This window comes from Mytilus trossulus, chromosome 2, assembly GCF_036588685.1.
Source record: "Mytilus trossulus isolate FHL-02 chromosome 2, PNRI_Mtr1.1.1.hap1, whole genome shotgun sequence".
Classification (NCBI taxonomy): domain Eukaryota; kingdom Metazoa; phylum Mollusca; class Bivalvia; order Mytilida; family Mytilidae; genus Mytilus; species Mytilus trossulus.
The window spans coordinates 13,020,060-13,042,834 of NC_086374.1; the positions used below are offsets into that span (position 1 = coordinate 13,020,060).

Consider the following 22,775-nt stretch of genomic DNA (forward strand, 5'->3'; position numbering starts at 1 on the left):
TGACGGCATTTCTGACAGATTAAAATCATTCAGTTTAAGTACGTAAGGTACAGGAGTTGATGGTATATATTATTTCGTTCCTCTTTTTTTAAACAAATTAAGAAGCCTATTTGAGCTCATCGTAACCTAAATTGACCTGATTGCTGTTAAATCTAGACGTTAATTTGGCGTCTACGACAAAAAACACAACAATCTTGACGTAATTTGATGAAATAAAGTATTGACCGTCAGCATTTAGACGGAAGCTTACCACCAAACCAACTATTTTATTCAGGATAATTTCAGCAAATCATATAACGAATAGACAAAAAATGAAAAATGAACATATATTGATTCTACGTCAGAGGAAAAGAGTGAGACAAATAAAAGTACTTAAATTTACCGGTAATGCATGTATATGATATAATTACTCACGAAAACACTTCAGATATTTTGCAATGAAACGTAAAGATTTCACTATATAGTGCTGTGCTTCACCACTTGTTATTAGCAGATCATAATTTTTTTTCACTAAGCAATTATTTAAATTGAATGACATTTAACCTTAAACAGTAGGTATTTTATTAGAGGTATACTTATAAATTAAAACATTCAAACTCGAGTTTGCCTTTGATTTTGGTTAATTAATGCGTTTATAAAGAATAGCAATACACAGTAAAATGTGGAGGATTTATAAAAATACTCGCGTCAGGTACGCTCGATACAAAAACATACCTTAGATAAAAAAAAAAAAATCAATAATTTGATAGAAGTATTAAGACCTAATACTATATAGTTATTTACAACCTGACACTTTACAATCGGAAGGTATCTTTCAAATAATTCTTTTTAGGGAAAACTAGTTTGCACCTTGTAAAATTATGCATGCATATTTTGTGAATTTGTTTTTAATTCCATATAACGACTTAAGGCGATATTTGGGTTATTTGGGTAACTTTTCATGTTGCAATACTATGCACCACACAAATGCACACGCTAACAACGGCGTTGACGCATATTAGCAAACAAATTTCCATTGAAGCTAACTGGAAGGTAGGTTAAAGATATATTAATTATTTCATTGGTTCATCAACATTGAATGTCGAAAAACATACTTGTATCCCTTGTGTCGTTAGCGTTAGATAGGATGGTTAAAAGAAAATATACGATTCCAGATTAATACTCTCATACCTTGCATGTCTTAATGTTTTTCATCGATACCGGGAAAAGCATTACTTAGAGGCTTTTTCATCACGTCTAATTTTACTAATATACATTGCATGCACAATGTAGCATTCCCTAATAATTCAACAAACAGAAGCCTTTATCGGATTTTGGTGCCATTTACAAGCTATTATTTATGCGAAACATCAGTAACGTAATTTTGTTCATACTAAGACTTGTGATTGATAATTCCCAGTGCGCCACTTTATCACGAGACTAATTCGATTTTCTGCTGTCCACTTTCACCGTATCTCGAAAAATTATCTTCACATTTATGGGATAAAATGACAAAAAAAATGTATGGTGATATTGTGATAATACATAGATTTGTTACCTCATGTCTAGGTTTATTGGTAAAAAGTGTGATGTATAGAATATCGAATTAGCCAAATACATAAATAAAAGAGGAGCATAACCCATATATACCATCCGTTAGTTTTATGAGTAAATAATTAATAAACATTATATTAATAGCGAACTTAAATAAAATGAATTAACTCAGTGTACACACATTGATACTAATTGATAGTCAATCATATTCGATATCATATTCAAACAAAACATAAAGACTTAATACAACACTAAACTGGGTAATCTGTCTATAGAAATAACACGAATGTTATAAAACAAAACGATAATATAAGTAACTATGTGGATGATAGGCCGAACAGTGGTCTATATATTTTATTTTTTTTATTTTTCCCGAGCCAGGAGCCTATGAATTAGTGGTAGTCATTTGTTGTTGTCCCCATATTTATTTCATGAATGGGCGTGGTAAGTATCATAGTAAACGGTTTTCGTTGACGTTTTTTTTTAAATGTTTGTTGCAAGTCATTATCATCGGCATGCTCTTATGCATGGCTATATTTACATGTTTTCAGTACTCTTAGTAGAAATCTGTTATTGTCTTTTTAATTTAAAAAGCAATGATTGAGGATGTTATATTTGATATATGCCTCTTTGTTACATGTTATGTTTTTTTTTATAGTGAATAAGTTTATAACACGATGTTGACTGCTGTACCCCTATTTTTACATTTATACATACTTGTATTATGTCTATTTGTTTTGTACATGCATCGTTGTAAAAATAATGGAATTTGATGCAAATGTCTTGCAAGTGAAATGTTTAGCTAGCTGTAAGACCAGGTTCAATCAATCATTTTCTTCATACGAAAATGCTTGTATCAAGCCAGGAATGTGACAGTTGTTGGCAATACGTTTGGTGTGTTTTAGCTTTTGATTTTACCATTTGAATAGGGACTTTCCATTTTCAATTTATCTCGGAGTTCAGTTTTTTTGCGATTTGACTTTTTAATCAATTTACTGCTAGACTTGATCGTACTAATATAAGCTAATAACAATCATCTATCCAGAAATGAACATTGTAATTTTTTTTTTTGCATTTTCATTCTAGAGCTAGATTTTCAAACGACTGAATATTTTTCATACATAAATCAAATATTTTACACTACACCGACATAGGATTTTGTTCATGATTTTGTTTTTAAATTAACATCAAAGTTCTGAGAAGCATCAAAATGTTTTGGTGAATCTTTAAATGAAATTGTATTGTAATAGACAGATAAAGATATAAACAGTCACCAAATTGACTTGTATCAAATTTAGACAAGGGTGTATAGTTTCCTTTAGCAAACCTTGTATTAGAGGCCTCTAATCATATGCATTAAAATCACTGATCATTAATAATAAATTAGAATTTCATTCGTTCGTTAATTTGATTTTGTAATTGTAACCATCTCGAATTCATCCATATAAAGATAAATCATAACCACTAAGTTCTTACACAATTAACTAAGAAATAAAATCTTGAAATATGTGAAATCAGCATTTGATAAAAGGGTTCCTTCATATTGATTAAACATTATATTAAAGAGCTGTTACGTTTCAGAATATACAAGATAGGCTATATTCTTTAACTTTAATTGTCCTTTGAAAGAGATATTAAATTCGAATAGGAGTTCAATGATTTTTTTGAGAATAAATATATTTTTTTTTTTTTAGATATTTGAACAACCATTTTTTCACATCAGTAAATAAAGGCAACAGTAGTATACCGCTGTTCAAAACTCATAAATCCATGGACAAAAAACAAAGCAGTTTAAAAATATTTCCAAATTAAGTGTTGAAATATTACAGTTATGCAATAAATTTGTACTTCAGTCCTCACGTCAACTCAAATTTATTCCAATATTGTATTTCAAAATAGATATTGAAACTATTTTTTTTTATCATATTAAATCTATTATGTAAATCAAATGCCAAATGTTCATTATAAAAATTGATATATAACGTTTATTCAAAATTAAACTTTTAACGGGATGTTGCAGTGGCAACTCATATCAGCTGAAGTTGTTTTGGATTTAAGGTAGCACAATACAAAGATTTTTTTACTTCCAATCACTAACAATTGAAATGCTGTAACTTTCTTATGAATGCATAGAAAATAATAAAAAAGGTACATATAGATAGATAAAAGATTAATCTTTTAAATGAATGTAATATTTTTATTATGCAATCATTATGTAATCAATTATTATGTAATTAGTGGCAAAATCTGGGTAAGGTCACTTGAATGAATTTAGCTCTTTCATCTTTTTAACTATACAGAAAATTTTAACGAAATCTTAATCAACACATCATGGGCTTCAAAAGGGTGTCTCAGATTGTCTCTATGGTATTCTATTCTCTCATAAATCTCCAATTAGTGAAACATCCTAACCATATAAAAGAAGATAATGTTTAATTAGGTGTAAAATTTGTTCTATATATTCTATCTGAAATCTGAGACACCCTTTTGTAGATAATGGCCATAGGAACAACATATAATAAAATCAAGCCTCTAGGGATACCTATGCAGAAGCTAATTTCATTTGAAGGTGAAAATTTGGTGAAAAATATTTTAGACACCGTTAACATAATAATTGGTTACATAATTGTTGCATAATGCTAACATTGCATTAATTTGAAAGAGTAATCTTTTAGCTATCCAAAACTACCACTTTTATAAATTTTCAAGCATTATTAGGAAAGTTACAGCATTTTAAAACTTGGTAGTTGGAGTTATAAAATCTTTGTATTGTGCTACCTTAAGCTTAAATTTTTATACTTTGTACTAGATCATGCTGATGCTCAACATATATAAACAAAAAAAGGGAAAAACATAGTATACATTTATGGTTATCTTTATAAAATTACTGTTCACAAAATTTTGCATTTTTGAAATACTAAGGCTTTTCTACCTCAGGCATAGATTACCTAAGCTGTATTTGGCAAAATAGTTAGGAATGTTGGTCCTCAATGCTCTTAAACTTCGTAATGTATTTGGCCCTTTTAAACTTTTTTGGAATCTAGCGTCACTGATGAGTCTTTTGTAGACGAAACGCGCGTCTGACGTATATACAAAATGTAGTCCTTATATCTATGATGAGTTTATTTACTACCACTGGGTCGATGTCACTGCTGGTGGAGATTTATTTCCCCGAGGGTATCACTAGCCCAGTAGTCAGCACTTTTGAGCTGACATGAATTATCATTGATATGGTGATTTTTAAAAGTTTTCTGTTAACAAAATTTTGCATTTTTGAAATACTAACTTAAAGGCTTTCCAACATCAGGCATAGATTTCCTTAGCTGTATTTGGCAAAACATTTAGGAATTTTGATCCTCAATGCTCTTACACTTCGTATTTCATTTGGCCAATTTAAACTTTTTTGGATTCGAGCGTCACTGACAACTCTTTTGTAGACGAAACGCGCGTCTGGCGTATATACAAAATTTAGTCCTGGTATCTATAATGAGTTTATTTACTACCACTGGGTCGATGCCACTGCTGGTGGAGATTTATTTGCCCGAGGGTATCACTAGCCCAGTAGTCAGCACTTTTGAGCTGACATGAATTATCATTGATATGGTTATGTTAATGAATTTATTGTTCACAAAATTTTAAATTTTTGAAAAACTAAGGCTTTTCTATGTCAGGCATAGATTACCTTATCTGTATTTGGCAAAACTTTCAGGAATTTTGGTCCTCAATGCTCTTAAACTTCGTATTTTATTTGGCCATTTTAAACTTTTTTAGATTCGAGCGTCACTGATGAGTCTTTTGTAGACGAAACGCGCGTCTGGCGTATAGGTGTAATACCACCAAATCATGGTACGTAACATCCGGTTGCATACAAAAGTAGGTCTGAAAAATATTCCCTTGAATTTGACCGTTGTAGGTAATTAATCCTTCATTTTATTGCAGTAAAACTATTTCTGTGTCATAAACATATGTCTTGGGTATTTCAAAAAACCATTATTTTTTATTTGTGATTTCTATAGAAAATTTTGTAATCTTGAGGTTACATGGTGCCTAAACCTTGTACACAGATAAATAAGGGGAGAAATTTGATTGGTTAACTTCCAATGATGGTTATTTTCTTATATGCAATGAAATGTTATGTGAAACTTTTTCTATAGAACTGGACAGGATAAAACTTTACTCATGTCAAGTATTTCTTTATTTGAAACAAAGATAAATTCTGTACAATATTTTGAAAAGTGCAAATTTAACAAAGACTAATAGGGGAAAATCAATGGTGGTATTACACCTAATATGGGAAGCTGTACATGCACCTATGGCCTTTTGAGTAATCTCATGTGTTAAAATTTCTTGCTATTTAAGTGAAATAATACAAAAAATGAAATATTCTGAGTGGATTGAGTCTCCAAAACACATTTTATGAGAAAATTGTCTTGAAATAGGACTGTACCATGAATATTCAGTTGACAGAATAAGCCATACTAAGTGCATATATTTTTTTTTTGGAATGGGGTGGGCTTTTTCTCCTTATTTCCTATATTTTGCTATGATATAACATTTTCCTAGGTAATACTTAAATAAATATATAGTTATAAGTAGATGAAATTATTTTTAATGTTGTAACGACAAGTTATTCACTAAAAGAGAAGCCTTTTATGTCCCTCTTTGGAACGCGGCGTAAATTTGACTTTACGTAAGGACTTATTGAAACCTCCTTGGAGACAGTAAACTTTAATATGGATTGTTCATTCTGCTAAAATGCTTCAATTACTCATTTCTTATAACATTTCTACCATAAATGAGTGAAAGTTACCCCAATATTTTTATTTATTGGCCTGAAAAGTTGAAATTTTGAGGAAATGAGTGGTATAAATTGACCCAAAGAGACCTTATAAAGAAGACAAAGAGGTTTATTAGTGGTATTTTATCTTCCTAAAATCATCTTGGGTATCATTTCCAACTGTTTGTAGGCAGATAAGATAGATATTTGATCATGTATTGGTCCACACTCTATTCTATCTTGATGCGGCTTGGTTTGGATTTGTCGAAGAAACTTTGCTCGAATCGCTGTAGATGTCGTCTTTCATTAAACTAGATTTTTCTAAAACTATTGAACTGATTAAGACAAAACTTGACAGAAATGCTTGAAATAACCAGTATTACATAGGGAAAAAGTCACATTCAGTTTATTGAACAAAAAGGTCTTCTTTAGGTGTAATACCACCAAATCATGGTACGTAACATCCGGTTGCATACGAAAGTAGGTCTAAAAAAATATTCCATTGAATTTGACCGTTGTAGGTAATTAATCCTTCATTTTATTGCAGTAAAACTATTTCTGTGTCATAAACATATGTCTTGGGTATTTCAAAACACCATTATTTTTTATTTGTGATTTCTATAGAAAATTTTGTAATCTTGAGGTTACATGGTGCCTAAACCTTGTACACAGATAGAATAAGGGGAGAAATTCGATTGGTTAACTTACAATGATGGTTATTTTCTTATATGCAATGAAATGTGATGTGAAACTTTTTCTATAGAACTGGACAGGATAAAACTTTACTCATGCCTAATATTTCTTTATTTGAAACAAAGATAAATTCTGCACATTTTTTTGAAAAGTGCAAATTTAACAAAGACTAATAGGGGAAAATCAATGGTGGTATTACACCTATATACAAAATTTAGTCCTGGTATCTATGATGAGTTTATTTATATATGTATACCACATGTATATGAATGTATTGCTGAATAGTCCTTGTTACAAATTGCTGGTATTGTACACTTTTCAAACTTACATATATAATTCTTAAATAGGGATATTTTCCATGAATTTCTTCCGTGAAAAAGGAAATGTGAAATAACAAAAAGTCAAATAACAAAAATATCAAACTCCGACAAAAAAATCAAAACGGAAAATGGCATAATTAACAGCTCAGGTACACCAACACAAATTTAAAAATCCCTGACTTGGTACATACATTTATTAATGTAGAAACTGTGTAGAAATTGCCAAGATTAATGTTTACATTTTTTAATAAAGCGAAATAATAATTTTCTTCTTCTCAATGTATATGTTTGTTTGAATGCATTTTTTTTATTGTACGTTATTGAATGAATTGCATGATATTGTATTAATGTTTTTGTAAAATTTTCGTCGTTTTGTTTAGAATTGACGACATTCACTATGTCAATAAATACAGTTGGGATCAGTTTTAGTCTCTTTTAAAATCTGCTAAGAATTGTTATAAAAAAAAATAATAATAAAAAAACACAGAATTCAAAACGAAACGTCCATAATCAGATGGCAAAGTTAAAGCGCAAATTGGTAGACTTGGTTCAGGCACATCTCATTTTCTGTACTAAAACTATTTTAAAAGTTGTCCTAGCACATTAACAATGACTAATTTGGTCATTTAATAGATTTCCTGTTTACAAAACTTTTCGTTTTTCGAAAAACTAAGGATTGCCTTAGTCGTACTTCGCACAACTTTTTGGAATTTTGGATCCTCAATGCTTTTTAACTTTGTACTTGTTTGGCTATATAAATATTTTGATATGAGTGTCACTGGTGAGTCTTTTGTGGACGAAACACGCGTCTGGCGTACTAAATTATAATTCTGGTACCTTTGATAACTACCGTAGAACAGTTATGGAAGGTTCTTACTTCGGATATTTAACATTAACAAAAGTTTAAGAAAGTTCTACCTTAGAACAGGTTTAAATAGTTATATTATTAAACCGGATTTTGGCAGATCCTTCTATATATTAAATTAACTATTAATCTTTCTAATGTATTTTACTCAATTCTTTCATTTTTTACATTCTAATTTATCTATTAAAAGCTGTATTAAAAAAAAGATTCTGTTAAATCGTTGCTACTTTTAAAGTTGTTTTTTCTATATAAACTGTTGTTAAATTTAATGCCTTAAATTACTTATATATCAACAATAAATAACTACAATATAGGTCCTCATATACAATTTTATTTCATAACTGCCTATTCATCATTATTTACAAAGGAAAAAGTTCGATTAAGATTATTTATAAAAATTAAGATAAAAGTAATAAAAAAATGCATCTTTGAATGTATTTATTTCTTACTTTTTAGGTTTTTTTTATATAAAATACGACTGACTGGAAAAAAACTGTTTATATCATGACGGGAACTTCTATTATTTACGTCGTTCTAACATAGAACGGAGTCAGACAGTCCTGTCCTAGAACTGAACTTTACAGTCCAAAAAAATAACAGTTTTGGTTGAGTATTCCTCCGAACTGATTCTAACAGCTCTATTATCAAACTTATTTTGTCGGTTCTACCATATAACTAATTCTATCAGTTTCACGTAATGGCTGTTCTAGGGTGAAAAGCAAAACAACTAAAAACACCGAACGCCAAGAAAAATTCAAAGTCCATAATCAAATGGCAAAATCAAAAGCTCAAACAAATCAAACGAATGGGTAACAACTGTCATATTCCAGATGTGTTCGAAGGTAGACACAATTGTTCCAAAGGTAGAAAAAAAGGTTTTTTTAGCTAGACAGAACTGTTTTGAACTGTTTCATATCAGATTAGCCTGATCGTTATTAAGAAAAAGTAAGAACTGATGCCCACTGGTGACCACAGGTAATTTATAATAGATTGAGACAGTAAAATTATCACAAGGTATAAATTTAAATACCCAAAGCAGACCTACAGTTAAAATGAAATGACGATTATGACTCTTTACGAGATCGTGGAATGAATTAGTTGAGTTTATTATTGAATTAATATAGCAAAAGCGTATCATCGAACTAACAAAGAAAAGTATATTTGTTGTTGATTTGAATCAAACAAATAAAGAATATATATGAAAGCTTGATTCAATAAATGAAAGTCACTTATCAATTATAAAAATATTAAATTTCTGTTATGATGACTGAAAAAAAACTTACCATCATCTTTGCCATATAAGTTATCTGCAAGTCCTGTCAGACATTCAGATTCACTCCTGTAATTCCAAGGTTCTTTCATAATACTATCAGTTGCGTTTCCATTTCCATCCTGAATAATAAGTGCATATGATAAGTTAATCCAGTCAACGAAAATCTCTGTATATTACCTAATAACTTCAGACATGGTTGATATTTGTTTAGTAACTGTTTCAAAGACGATTTAACTAACTGTTCACTGCTGTATCGATTACTGAATAAAAAATCTTCTTGCCTGTCAGATTCGTACACTATCACCTGTACATGTTACAATTTGAAGATCAATATAGCATGGATTTATTGGCCATGATACTAATGTCATCATTCATGCCTTTGTAAAATCACAATCACTTTATATATAATTTGCTAGCTTAATTCTCGTGTCATTTTATGTAATGTTTTACGTAAATAACGTCTTGTAGTTCAAACTAGTTTAGCTCATTTTAGTTGTTTTATTCGACAACTAAGTTTAATTAACTTGGACTTAACTATTGTAATTTATTAGTACCCTTTACAATTGTATCATCACTATATTATAACAATAGTTTGATGTAAGAATCTGTAACAGTATTCTCAGAATTATTTTAAAGGTTTCGCTATTTCAAATCTCTTCGAGAATGATTTTACGAAAACTTATTGTTATGAAAGTGTTCTTTCCAACCACATGCCATTCGAATAATACAGAAAACATACAAGTGATGATATACATTCTTGAACGTTCCTTGTTGCAAAAATCGATCACGACATAGACATTAGATGAACAAAAAATACTATTGAACTCACGGATTGCGCTATAACACAGTTCTAATAATCCGATTATTTGTATAAATAAAAATAAATTAACATAGTACTAATGACATACTTTGTAGCTCGAAAATAAAGCCATCGTATATACTAGGATTGATATTTAATAAGCCAGACGCATGAATGTTTAGGGATGAGTGTTATCTTAATTTATTTTACATATATACAAATATACAAATATTCATATATATACATATATAAAGAAAAATAGATTCATTAACCTAATATAATTTTTACCGGAATCATATCACAGTGAAAATGAAATGTGTCAACAAAATTATAATTATCTGCATATTTGGACTCAGACAAAATATATTGATGAAACCATACAAGTAAATAAGAAATGGCTTATGTTCTTTAAATAGGACATTCAGATAATTATAAATGTAACTGCTTTTACTAATTTTGATCATAATTTACATCTTTAAACAGCGGCATTTGAAAAAAAATCGATATGTAAAAAACCTTCATGCAGCTGAAAAAAAGGGGGTAAAGATACCAGACTCTTAGATCGAAAACTGACAACGCCATGGATAAAACATACAAAGACAAATAGGCAATAGTATATAAGATACAACATTGAAAACTAAAGACTTAGCAACACGAACCACAAAATGAACTATAGCCTGACATTTGTACAAAATATATGTCCATTTCAAAACCATAAATCCAAGAATGTTAACTTGCCTCTCTCCCCACCTCTCTATCACCATCCCCTCCCCCTAAAATAAAAGGGGAAATATAGATATAACGCCTTATTGCTGTTGCTGTTAATGACGAGCATTTATTTAAGCAATTATGGTTTATATGCATGTATCAGATGCTCAAATTTAACAAATCAAGTAAAGGTGTCTCCTGCTTTGCATGAATCTTCCACCATGGGAATACATACTTAGTCAAATGGCATTATAGGTAAAACAGATTGAATAACTATTTTGGTATCAAAAGATTTAGTGATTTGAAAAAAACATATATTTGCTATTAGTCTTTACAATAGTGTTTGTTTTAGGAGAATGACCCTGCTAATGGAGTCTGTAAAGCATGAACATGGACTAACGAGACGTTTCATTTGATGTATAAATAAAGCCCATTAAATGAAGCAGCTGGTTCGTTTGGACCAGATTGAGCACTAAAAGGTAAATTGATCATACGTAGCAAAACAGCAAAAGAATGCACTCAGAGCATTTGAAAACTAGAAAAGACGTGAAAAGTCCATGTTGTTTTACTGCATATTTAGGGACCTCTGATGTCCTCATGATATTTGAAAGGAATAGTGCAGAATACACTATTTGATTAATTCCCAGCACCTACACCTGTGCCAAAATCAAAATTTTTGAAGAACATCCATCCGTCAGTACTCAATCTTTGCATAGGAAGGCCTTTTAAGACGTTTAATATGTAATGTTGTCATTTCAGCGGTATATTTAATAATGTCAGTAAGCGCGGAGGTTTGGCTGGCCACAAATCCATGTTCAACTCACCAGTTTGTGTTAAAAATGTACTTTACCAAGTCAGGAATATGGCATTTTTATTTAATAAATTCGTTTCTTTGTATGTTGTATTGTTTTTTGGGTTTTTTTTGTTATACTTTAGTGTTATGTTGATTCGTTGTTTTAAACTGTGTATAACTCGTTATTTCCCTTTCAAAAAATCCTTGGATCCTTAATGACACCATGATCATTTAGAAAGGGGGGAAATTTAAGGAAACAACGTTTTAAGAAGAAATAGTAAAAGTGTATTTTTATATAAAAAAAAGGCCGTTAGTTTTCTCGTTTTCTTGTTTTACATTGTCATATCGGAACCTTTTATAGCTGACTATGATGTATAGGCTTTGTTCATTGTTGAAAGCCGTATGGTGACCTATATTTGTTAATGTTTGTGTCCTTTTGGTCTCTTGTGGAGAGTTGGTTGTTGTATTGGCAATCATACTAAATCTTCTTTTTTTATACTTTATGTTTATTACACCTATTTTACAACCAACAATAAATACAATGAAATTGAGAATGGAAATGGGTAATGTATCAAAGAGACAACAACCCGACCATAGAAAAAACAACAGAAGGTCACCAACAGGTCTTCAATGTAACGAGAAATTCCCGCACCCGGAGGCGTCCTTCAGCTGGCCCATAAACAAATGTATACTAGTTCAGTGATAATGAACGCCATACTAATTTCCAAATTGTACACAAGAAAATAAAATTAAAATAATACAAGACTAACAAAGACCAGAGGCTCCTGACTTGGGGCAGGCGCAAAAATGCGGCGGGGTTAAACATGTTTATGATATATCAACCCTCCCCCTATACCTCTAGCCAATATAGAAAAGTAAACGCATAACAATACGTAGAATGTATTAATAACAACAATGTATATGTGAAATAGAATAAAGGAGACATAGACTATCACAGCAGCCGTACAATACATCAACTAAAAGGATTTTAGGGGGTAAATAAAAACTACGTTACTAAGGATGAAGTGTAAATTTAACTTTACAACAATCAAGCAATCATGACGATATTCAACATATTATACCGAAATGTAGTCGTTAATTTTACTGAGGGTATCACCAGCCCAGTAGTCAACACTTCGGTGTTGACATGAATATTAATAATGTGGTAAATTTTATAAATTTCCTGTTTACAAAACTTTAAATTATTCGAACAACTTGGGACTTTTTTTATCTTAGGAATTACCTTAGCCGTATTTGGCACAACTTTTGGGAATTTTGGATCCTCAATGCTCTACAATTATGTACCTGTTTGGCTTTAAAATTATTTTGATATGAGCGTCACTGATGAGTCTTATGTAGAAGAAACGCGCGTCTGGCGTGCTAAATTATAATCCTGGTACCTTTGATAAATATTTCACCGATTAGATTGAACCATTTAGTCAATTTTATAAGTAATATGGGTAATGAACATACAGAAGGAGATTTGGCTAGAAATAAAACCAGGTTTAATCTTACATTTTCTACATACGAAAAGGCCTGTCTGAATTCAGGAAGGTGATATTTGCATTAATATCTATTTGTGTGATGTGTTTGAGCTTATCATCAAATCATTTTATCAAGGACTTTCCGTTTTGAATTTTCTTCGAGGTTCTGTATTTTTAATATTTAACTTTTATCTCGGCATTTTTCAAAATTTTGAAAATTCACACAAATCATATAACCTAGCATTCTAGTTACATAGTTATGCGGCTTATTAAATTGATTTGAATCTCTGAAATATCTTCGGTCAGTAAAATCAATTTCTGGGAAATATTTCCGACAACTGCCAAACAAAACATGTAGCTTGTCATTTATATGAATAACCTGTTGCTCTAATATTGAAATGACAGAAATAAAACTCATTGCTCATTCATCTTCATAGCGGCGGGCAGTAAATTTCGAAATCTGTCTAAAATGGCTAGAATAATTCGTCAAATTTTCATGGAAGTGGGAAAGTAATTGGAATGTACAAAAGTCAATGTTAGGTCGAGGAGAAGCAAGTCAACGACCACTGAAAAGTCTATCCCAATCAACAATTTATAATATACGCAAATATAAGCCTCGTTAATGGAATATCACAGCCATCATCAGAGCAAAGTGAACTTTTTTGTACTTAACAGTTAATAACGTGTCGTATCCGTTGCATAATTGCATGTCAAAGTTGGTACTTGGGTTGACATTAAAATGTCTTTTTTGATAAATATATTGCTTATGATTAACGATTGCGAGGATATAGTAGATATAGAAGGCGGGTGTTTATCAAACCAGCTTAAAACGATCTCATAAAAATGGAATATCGCGATAAGTAACGGGGGGGGGGGGGGGGGGGATACAAGGACAACATTATTGTGATCAAAATCAATCATAAGTAGTAGAAATTACACAGACTTAAATAAAATTCATATTGTAGAAATAACTAAGTGTCCTTAAAAAAAAACATTAATTTTATCATAGCTTCATATTTACATATTTGCTGTTACAAAATGTTAGAAATTATTATAAATTTAGGAAAGTATCTCCCGCATGCAAAGCTCTGATTCCTTTCACGGATTTGGCTATTCTTTTTGGACCTTTTGGATTATAGCTCATCACCTTTTATATAAGATTTAGATTTCAAATATTTTGGCTTCGGGCATAACTAAAGAGACATGTACTGTCGATATGCGCATCTGGTGCAGAAAAATTGGTTCGTTAATGACAACTATCAGATTCACGAAAACAGGATTATATTTTATAAGAAATTATATAAGCAGTAGTTAATATGCGCAATTGACCTAATATGAAAAAGAAGTATACAAAAATATATTTTGTAATGATTTACGGATATAGAACAGATATGCACAAAATAGAAATTCTAAGACAAGATTAATGGTTACAAGACCGAAAGTCAAAATTTAGTTTCCGGATAATTTTTTCATTCAATAACAGCATCTCGTAATTTTACTAAACTTTAATTTACTAATATAGAATAACTAAAAAAAAATTCTGTAAAATAAAATTATTAATGAGATCAGACCAATGAATGTGAAGACAAACAAATATATAAAGATTTTTAAAAAGTCCCCTACAGACCCCTGCCACATGCTTTAAAAAACAGAAAGATCCCAATTGCTTGTGGTAGTACAGTAATCAAAATATATTTCGTTCTCCCATACTTAATCATAAATGCAGTCCACGTTATTGTCCCTGCTATTGAAACTGATTTAGCCAATATCAATGTAGTTTCTATGAACAACAGGAAGTGTATAACATAGGGGAAATCTTTAATTTGATATTCCTAAAATGATCAAACTTGCTCTCTATAAGCCCCGTAGATACCTGCCTAATTGACGGTTTTGTGGGTGTATCTGTCTTATTCAATTATGTAAATATTGTTAACTACATAAAAAGCATTATATTCTTCTATTTTAGGAACAATTCGAGGTTGTCATAGGAAAACGACTTGCAAGAAAATTTGTCATCTGTAAGTCTTACTTAACGTTGCATCAGGTTTTTTGATGATGAAGGAAAATCCAAGAAATTTATAAATTGTTTTTTTATATATTTTCAAAAGAAATTAAAACAAATGGTTTAAATAATGTTAAAATGCATAAAAACATCACGCTTATAATTATGTATATCAGACGCACTTTTTGTCTTCACAGTGGTGCACGAATCAAATATATCGGTATGATTGGATATAGGACGGACAAAATTAGATGGTTAGAATTTGATACGCAAGACGCGAGTTTTGTCTACTTAAGACTCAGTAGTGACTCTCAGATCAAAATAGTTTAAAAGCTAAACAAGTTAAAAGTCGAAGAGCATTGGGGACCCAACATTCCAAAAAGTGTTGCCAAATACGACTGTTTCTGTAATATGAAAATCCTTAGTATTCCGAAAAAATCCTACTTTTGAATACATTAAATGCAAATCACCCCAACATGTTTAAATTATAAAATCTACAAGAATTATTTTACATTTGAAGATTAGCAAAAAATCATCAAAATAAAGATTGTATTACTGTTTGTAAATTTATTACACTTAATTCAAATCCTAATTTACTTTTCGAAAAAGGTTGATGGACAAATATAGAATGATCAGAGAGAAAAGGCACACTCTGTGACAGATCATAGATAGAATACGAATATCATAATATTTTAGAATATCCTGCACTAAAATATAAAAGGAAACTGTATTCATCTATAAATCGTTATGCTACTTAAATATAGCAAACTTGAGAAACTTTTCAACCCGAAGAAAATTTCTTTTCTTAAACGTCTGTGTTATCTAACTGAAATGTTCATCGAGACAAATTGGTTCTCCTGGCTAAACCACACTACAATGTTGTTGTTAGTTCTTGGTCGAATTATTCGCTTACATTGGAATTATTCATAAGCAATGCTTTTTATTAGTTTTAACAAAAGTGGACCAAACTCGCTGTTCAAAGCAAATAATAATTTCACTATTTCACTTTCATAAATGATTGAACCAAAATATTCCTTTTTTATATATCTCTTAGATAACGCCCCTTTAAGATATTCGGTAAGATAAACTCGTTTTAATATTGTTGAGTAGACCCAATACAGTGGTCAGCACATTCATTTGGGGTTCGAACTCCGGTCGCGATCGCACCATTTGATAGTTATTGACCCCGTTGATGTCACTAGAACACAGTGTAACTGATAATACATTCATTAACAACGTCAACGGTCTTTCTGTTTCGTTCTCTAGATGATAATTGAATTTTTTAGTGAAAAGTACTTCTGTTATTCTATTTAAGTTCGTCGTTAAATGTGTCATTTTGGGATTATAAGAAGGCCATCCTTTCATTTTACTCCTTCGTAATTCCATAACATTACAAGTAACAATTTGAAAGATTTAGTGACAGCTTGTGTTTATGCTGTTCTAATGGACGTAGTGGTCAATAATGATACCAAAAATACTTGTTGAATGACAGATAAGTGGCAACAAATGTTTTCTCTAAAGAAGATTATATTGTTTCCTACCGATAAACATCCGTTTAAATTAAAATTAGAGTTCATTCAGCTTTTCGCTATTAACTTTCTATATAATGAGACAATAAAACACCATGTGTCAGGCAAATGTAGGTCGGTAATATTTGCCTTTTTCCTTCTTTTTTTTTTTAAATATTATGACGAAAGAATATAATTTCTTATCTCTTGGTTTTATTCTTCTTATACAGTTTTTATTTAGATTTCAACATGTATAATTTACCTAAAACCTTCTACCATTACTCATATCTATTTTGGTATCGTTTTTTTTTTCTCATGTGCAGAAACACTTATCGTTTAAGACATTAAAATCATATTTGTGAAAAGTGATAATCCTCACCTCATTTATAGTAGGGTAAAGTTTGCGTCTTATAATATCTAAAATTCTTTAATGTTTATAGACATGTTAACTGTTCAATAGAGTAACACTAAAGTAAAGTTATTAAACAGCAATTGAACAATTCATGCTTTTGAAATCATGAATCAGCATTGTTTAAATTTTAAATCAATCCATTTTAAGCTTGTTCACCAAGAACTATTCAGTTTCTCAATATACTTAACAGGATGTTAATTTATTTTCTCATGTCAAAGCAAACCAGCAAACATGAAATAGATAATATTAAAGGAACATGATTTTGAGAAAAAACAGTCTGTCTCGTATGCTGTCTCCCTAGGCATCCCTTAGCTTCAAGTTAATGAATTAGTGGTTTTTTTTATTCAGTGCTAGGTCTGTAAGGAGTTATACATCTAGTGTAAAAGTGATGTTGGTGTAAAAGTTAGTTTAACGCATCACCCTAACCCGAATGATTATTTGTTAGTTGATTATGTATGCATTTTATATGGAATTTTTATTTGCTTAGTCTTTCGTGTTTTGTTTGTGCTAGAAGGTGGAGCCGGACAGTGAATAAACAACTAACGAGATAGCAGTTTATACACTGATCTATTTTTCTTCTACTTTTTGCTTTCCTTCGAAAAGTGGTCACTGATCAATTTAAAAGTACAATACAAATTTAATTTCAAAACCGTCCAAATAATGCACATTTCAAAAGATGGTAGAAGTATACTCACCCGAATAAATGGTATTAACATTTATTTCAGATCAGATATTACTTAAGGAGCTCAAGACAGATTTGCTTAATTTTTGCAACTGTTCTACATATTTACTCACTTACTAAATTGCATACCAGTGTGTTATAGTATGTAAAAATTAATGTATGTCGGAAACCGCCATTTTACAAATTGTTTTTCGCAAAATTAGATATGATTCAAAGCCTTACCAAAAATTATATTTTAGACACAATGACATGCATATAATGCACAATGTAGCAAATAATCAATGAATTATTCGACAAACGTAATCGTAGGCAGATATTTGCAGTGAATGTTTTTACTACTGTTGTAATATTTATATAGCAAAATATCAAATGTTCTCCAATATGTACGGCTTAGAAATCGACATAAAAACGTACATCATCTTACCAGGCGACGAAAGAATGTGACTAATGTGTTATAACAAAGGTTTCTTTCTTTTTACAATTTTTTTCATTCCCTTTGTAATGTGCATGGAAGTTTTGTTACTGGATATTCAGAGAAGAACGATTAAATTCAATATTGTTAAAAGATATTATTTCAGTTAATATGTGAAACATTACGAACATCGGATATGGTACAACTAGCATGGTCAATTGAAACATTTTATATTTCTAATTTTAATTCCCTTTTTCCTCAACTTAAAAAAAGAAGGTATTATCGGTGCCAGAATAGTAGCATTTGGAATTGCAAATCAGTATTAACTGGTCAATCCATAAAATATGAGCATAAACCGTAAAAAAAACAGAACGAATAGATATTGGATCTTGAAACCCCTGTATATCATATGAGCCTTGTTTCATCGATTAACAAATGTAACCATTCATGATAAAAGTACTACTTACAACAACCTGTCTGTGTTGTAGCTAACTTATTACTGCATTATGTTTATCAAGAAAGGAACTTAAAACTTCCAATACAAAATTACATGGAAGTGGAACTACCTCAGTTAACAAGAAGTACATGAAGCAAAGCTATGCACCGTTTCAGATAAACAGGAAATACTAGGTATAGATTGTCAATTATTACAGGTAATTAATGAATGACGCAACATCATTTGTTTTATCAGCTGATTTATCATCCTTAGTGTGGATAATGTTCTTGCCATAACAATCGTAATGACAATATAGCGTGTGGAAAAAAAGTTCCTAGAATTTTGATTACCTTATTTCTCACATTGAATGTTCTTATTATTGTAACATTCACCACTAACTCGTTTCATTCTGGTAGGATTATCGACGTAATAGATATCGTTATTTTTCCTTCATACATTTACTACCATATAGGAGTTGATATTGAATGACGGTTTGTTGATGTTAACTATTTATTTGTTTGTTCTATTAGCCCACGCGTTTGGACCCTACATGCGGAACATATACATGTATCTCCGAGGTATTATAATGTTTAAAGATTTATGTTTCCTTTATGGTTTTTATGATAGTAAATTCGCCTTCAAACCTAAAGGTTAAATGGTTAAGTTGAAATATAAAAGGTGATTGACACTGGAAGAATATCAAGTTTATGTTCTACTTGAGCGTCATTCTCTCCCTGGATTTCGCTTAGATGAAATGACTGAATGCTATATTTCAACAACTATATGAAAACAGTCGCAGAATCTTAAGAAAACCAAGTATAGTTTAAATTCTGTCGACTGAAATTGTCTCCCTTCAAATGTGTTGCCATGTTGTTTTATTGCGCTTTGTTTATTATCAATTGGAATGGTTTGTATGCGGGTGGTAATGCATACAATCAGTTTCTTTTTTAATCGAACTTCTATGTTAAGCACCACTATTCAAACAGTTATTATCATTATTATCACCTAGACGTGGTTTGTGTAAATATAAGAATTTATAAGTAATATAATATGTTAATCACGTTGATTACACCATAATTGATGTAGGCCATAGATGATGATTTGCGGTCGTTCTTTAAAGATGGTCGCCATATATTAAGCTGAACTATACTTTACGGTCGTAAATACATTTACGATAAAAAAAAAAAAAAACTTTTTATCTATGATCATGTATCATTGACTACATGAACGGTCGTAAATATGTTATTCACCCAGTCCATGTATTGACAGTAACCTCTAAAGCTGTCGCCTTCATTTAGTTATACACAGAAAACTTCAAAACTTTTAAATATGTTTGGAAATAATTCATTAATAGGTTGACTAAATTACTTGTTTTAAAAGTTAATTTAAATTTGATGATTAATGAATAAGAAAACAAATGGTTTATGTTAATTTTAAAACATGGAAATATACAGTTTTAAAACACATTAGCCGTTAAAAAGTGTATATTTGGCCTATTTAACATTTTGGGATTCGAGCGACAATGACGAGTCTTTTGAAGACAAAACGCGCGTCTGGCGTAAATACAAAATGTAATCCTAGTATTTATGATGAGTTTATTTATTGAACACAAAACCAGTATTTTTGATCCACAAAAACAGCACCAACACAACTAGTTCATTCCTGTTAACAAAACATTGAATTTTTCGAAAAACTAAGGAATTTCTCATCCCAGGTATAGGTAACCTTAGCCGTATTTGGCACAACTTTTTGGAATTTTGGATCCTCAATGTTCTTCAACTTTGTACATGTTTGGTTTTATAAATATTTTGATATATGAGAGTCACTGATGAGTCTTGTGTAGACGAAACGCGCGTCTGGCGTACTAAATTATAATACTGGTACCTTTGATAACTATCATACAAAGTATTATCAACAAACGAAAGAAAATTGTTTCATTATCATGGAAATCATTTAACAAACGAAAGTACATTATTTTGCTATCATGGAAATAATTTTACAAACGAATGCAATTTCTTCTAGAATCGTCAATCGAACTTGTATAAATACGGTATCATTGATCTATTGGACTTAAAACTGTAAGCTTCAGTTGTATTTCCAGACTTTTTAGTGATCTTATTCCCTACTGGGAAATGAATAGTACCATACCGTTTTCTTTACAGCCTATTAACTAAAATGAAAAGTTATTTAATGGTCTATCAATTTAGAACTGCTTTTTATTAATATAAGACAGATTAGCAAATGAGGAACGAAATTAGAGACTTTTATAACTCGTAATGTTCGTGATTGAATTATTTTTAACTAAGCTTAGCGAAAGAATTGACCTAGTAGCCTACAATTATCGGGAAATATCAAGTTATATTAAGTTAGGTCAATCATTAGAAATAAAAAGAATCGCAGGACTCTTATCCTGGATTACATAATAGACCAATTAATTGGTAAACAGTTCACATCCCATTTGTAATTAAATTCGTAATATTGTATCCTAAGATTCTGTAAATTTGATAGTTCTAGTTTAATTCCGTGTTAAAATCTACAGTTCAGTTAACTTTTAAACAAATGGTATCAATTTCTAAACCATCTATAAGAAAAATCGTACCACAGAAAAGACTTTTCAAGGATTTGAAAATTGCAACTGTAATCTAATTTGAAAAGAGTATACATGTCAGTTTATACAGAACAATGACCCAATATTCTGTCAACATGATCTTACATGAAACATCTTTATGTGGTGTGTAAAATTGATTGTCTCATTAATTTTCTTAATGCAGACCTTCTATACCAATAAAAATGGAACAAAACCAACACTGAGAACGGTGAATCAATTAGATTTAATCAACATAGAAAATGTTATTTTTATAAATAAGATTTAAGAATACTCTATACATCTTACTAGTATCTATAGAAGATGTGTGTTTAGTGGTGAAACACTGATATTCATATCAAAAATGCAAAAACTAAAGTGAAAGTCAAACTACTAGAAAGTAAATTTTAATGATAATATTCAACTTAAAAACGTTTCAAAACAAAACAAAAAAAAACAAAAATCAAAACAAAGTGTATTGTTTTCACTGAACTATAATATTACCTAACTACATGTGTAATCGGTATGCAAATGAACAACACAAACGCGAGACAACCATGTTGGTGGTTTGTTTTTGTTTGTGTTAATCATAGTTCAGGTTTCTCTGACGTAGGTCTGCTTAACATCATGTTATGAAATGTATGATATGATCTTAAAACCAACACTTAAAAACTAGAAAAGGTCAGAAAAAAGTCAGATATAGAAAATACCGAGCTCCAAGTCAAACTCGTTATAATCATATGCCTTTGTTTCTTTGATTTACCAAAGTAAATGTCATTTTCATTTTATATTTAGAACATATAATCTTTTAGAAATTATATGCAATGTGTTAGGATATAGCTTTAGGTCCATTTTGTTATTGGATAAAACTAATCAAAACGTCTAGAGTGGGCGAGAAGGATAGTCTGGTATCGATAAATAAAGTACTGTGTTGTCATAACTTATTTATAGTGGTATCTGATTTATTTAGTCGTACTAGTTTCTATCCATTGTTCATATATCCAAAACGACTTCCACAAGTTAAACACCATAGTTTATCAGTCCAATTTGGAAGTGTGACTGTTTACTGATAATAACCAAAAAGTGCAATCAACGATATAACAATATACGACATTATAGTGCTATGGGTGTGTTTTCAATTCATGTATCATGTACGGACGGTATTTCATGCTGAATTATTCGGAATAATTGTTATAATTATAAATAAATGGTTTAACAGCTAGCTATATACATTTTGATATGACTGTCCCAATAGAACCAAATAAGTGGTTTTGATGCTCTTCAACTTTGTACTTCTTTGGCTTTATAAATACTTTGATATGATTGTCAATGATGAGTTTTGTGTAGACAAAACGCGCGTCTGGCATACTTAATTATAATCCTGGTACCTCTGATAACTATTGTATACTGTAAAACGGAAACTTTTGGTGGTCAGAGTGGTAATGAAAAAATAAAACATCCGCGAATAGTTCAAACTAGTTAAAAAATTATTGA

The 22,775-nt window shown here is 30.5% G+C and overlaps 1 protein-coding gene across 2 annotated transcripts in view; it reads right to left on the reverse strand.

The window, feature by feature from the left end:
- The window catches only part of LOC134704915 (PDF receptor-like), a 96,437-nt gene that overhangs the window by 41,021 nt on the left and 32,641 nt on the right, over positions 1 to 22,775 (reverse strand). For both annotated transcript variants that reach the window (XM_063563697.1, XM_063563698.1), the window contains exon 3: positions 9,472 to 9,580. In XM_063563697.1, the coding sequence (XP_063419767.1) occupies positions 9,472 to 9,580 (109 nt within the window). The remainder of the gene's footprint in view (positions 1 to 9,471; positions 9,581 to 22,775) is intronic.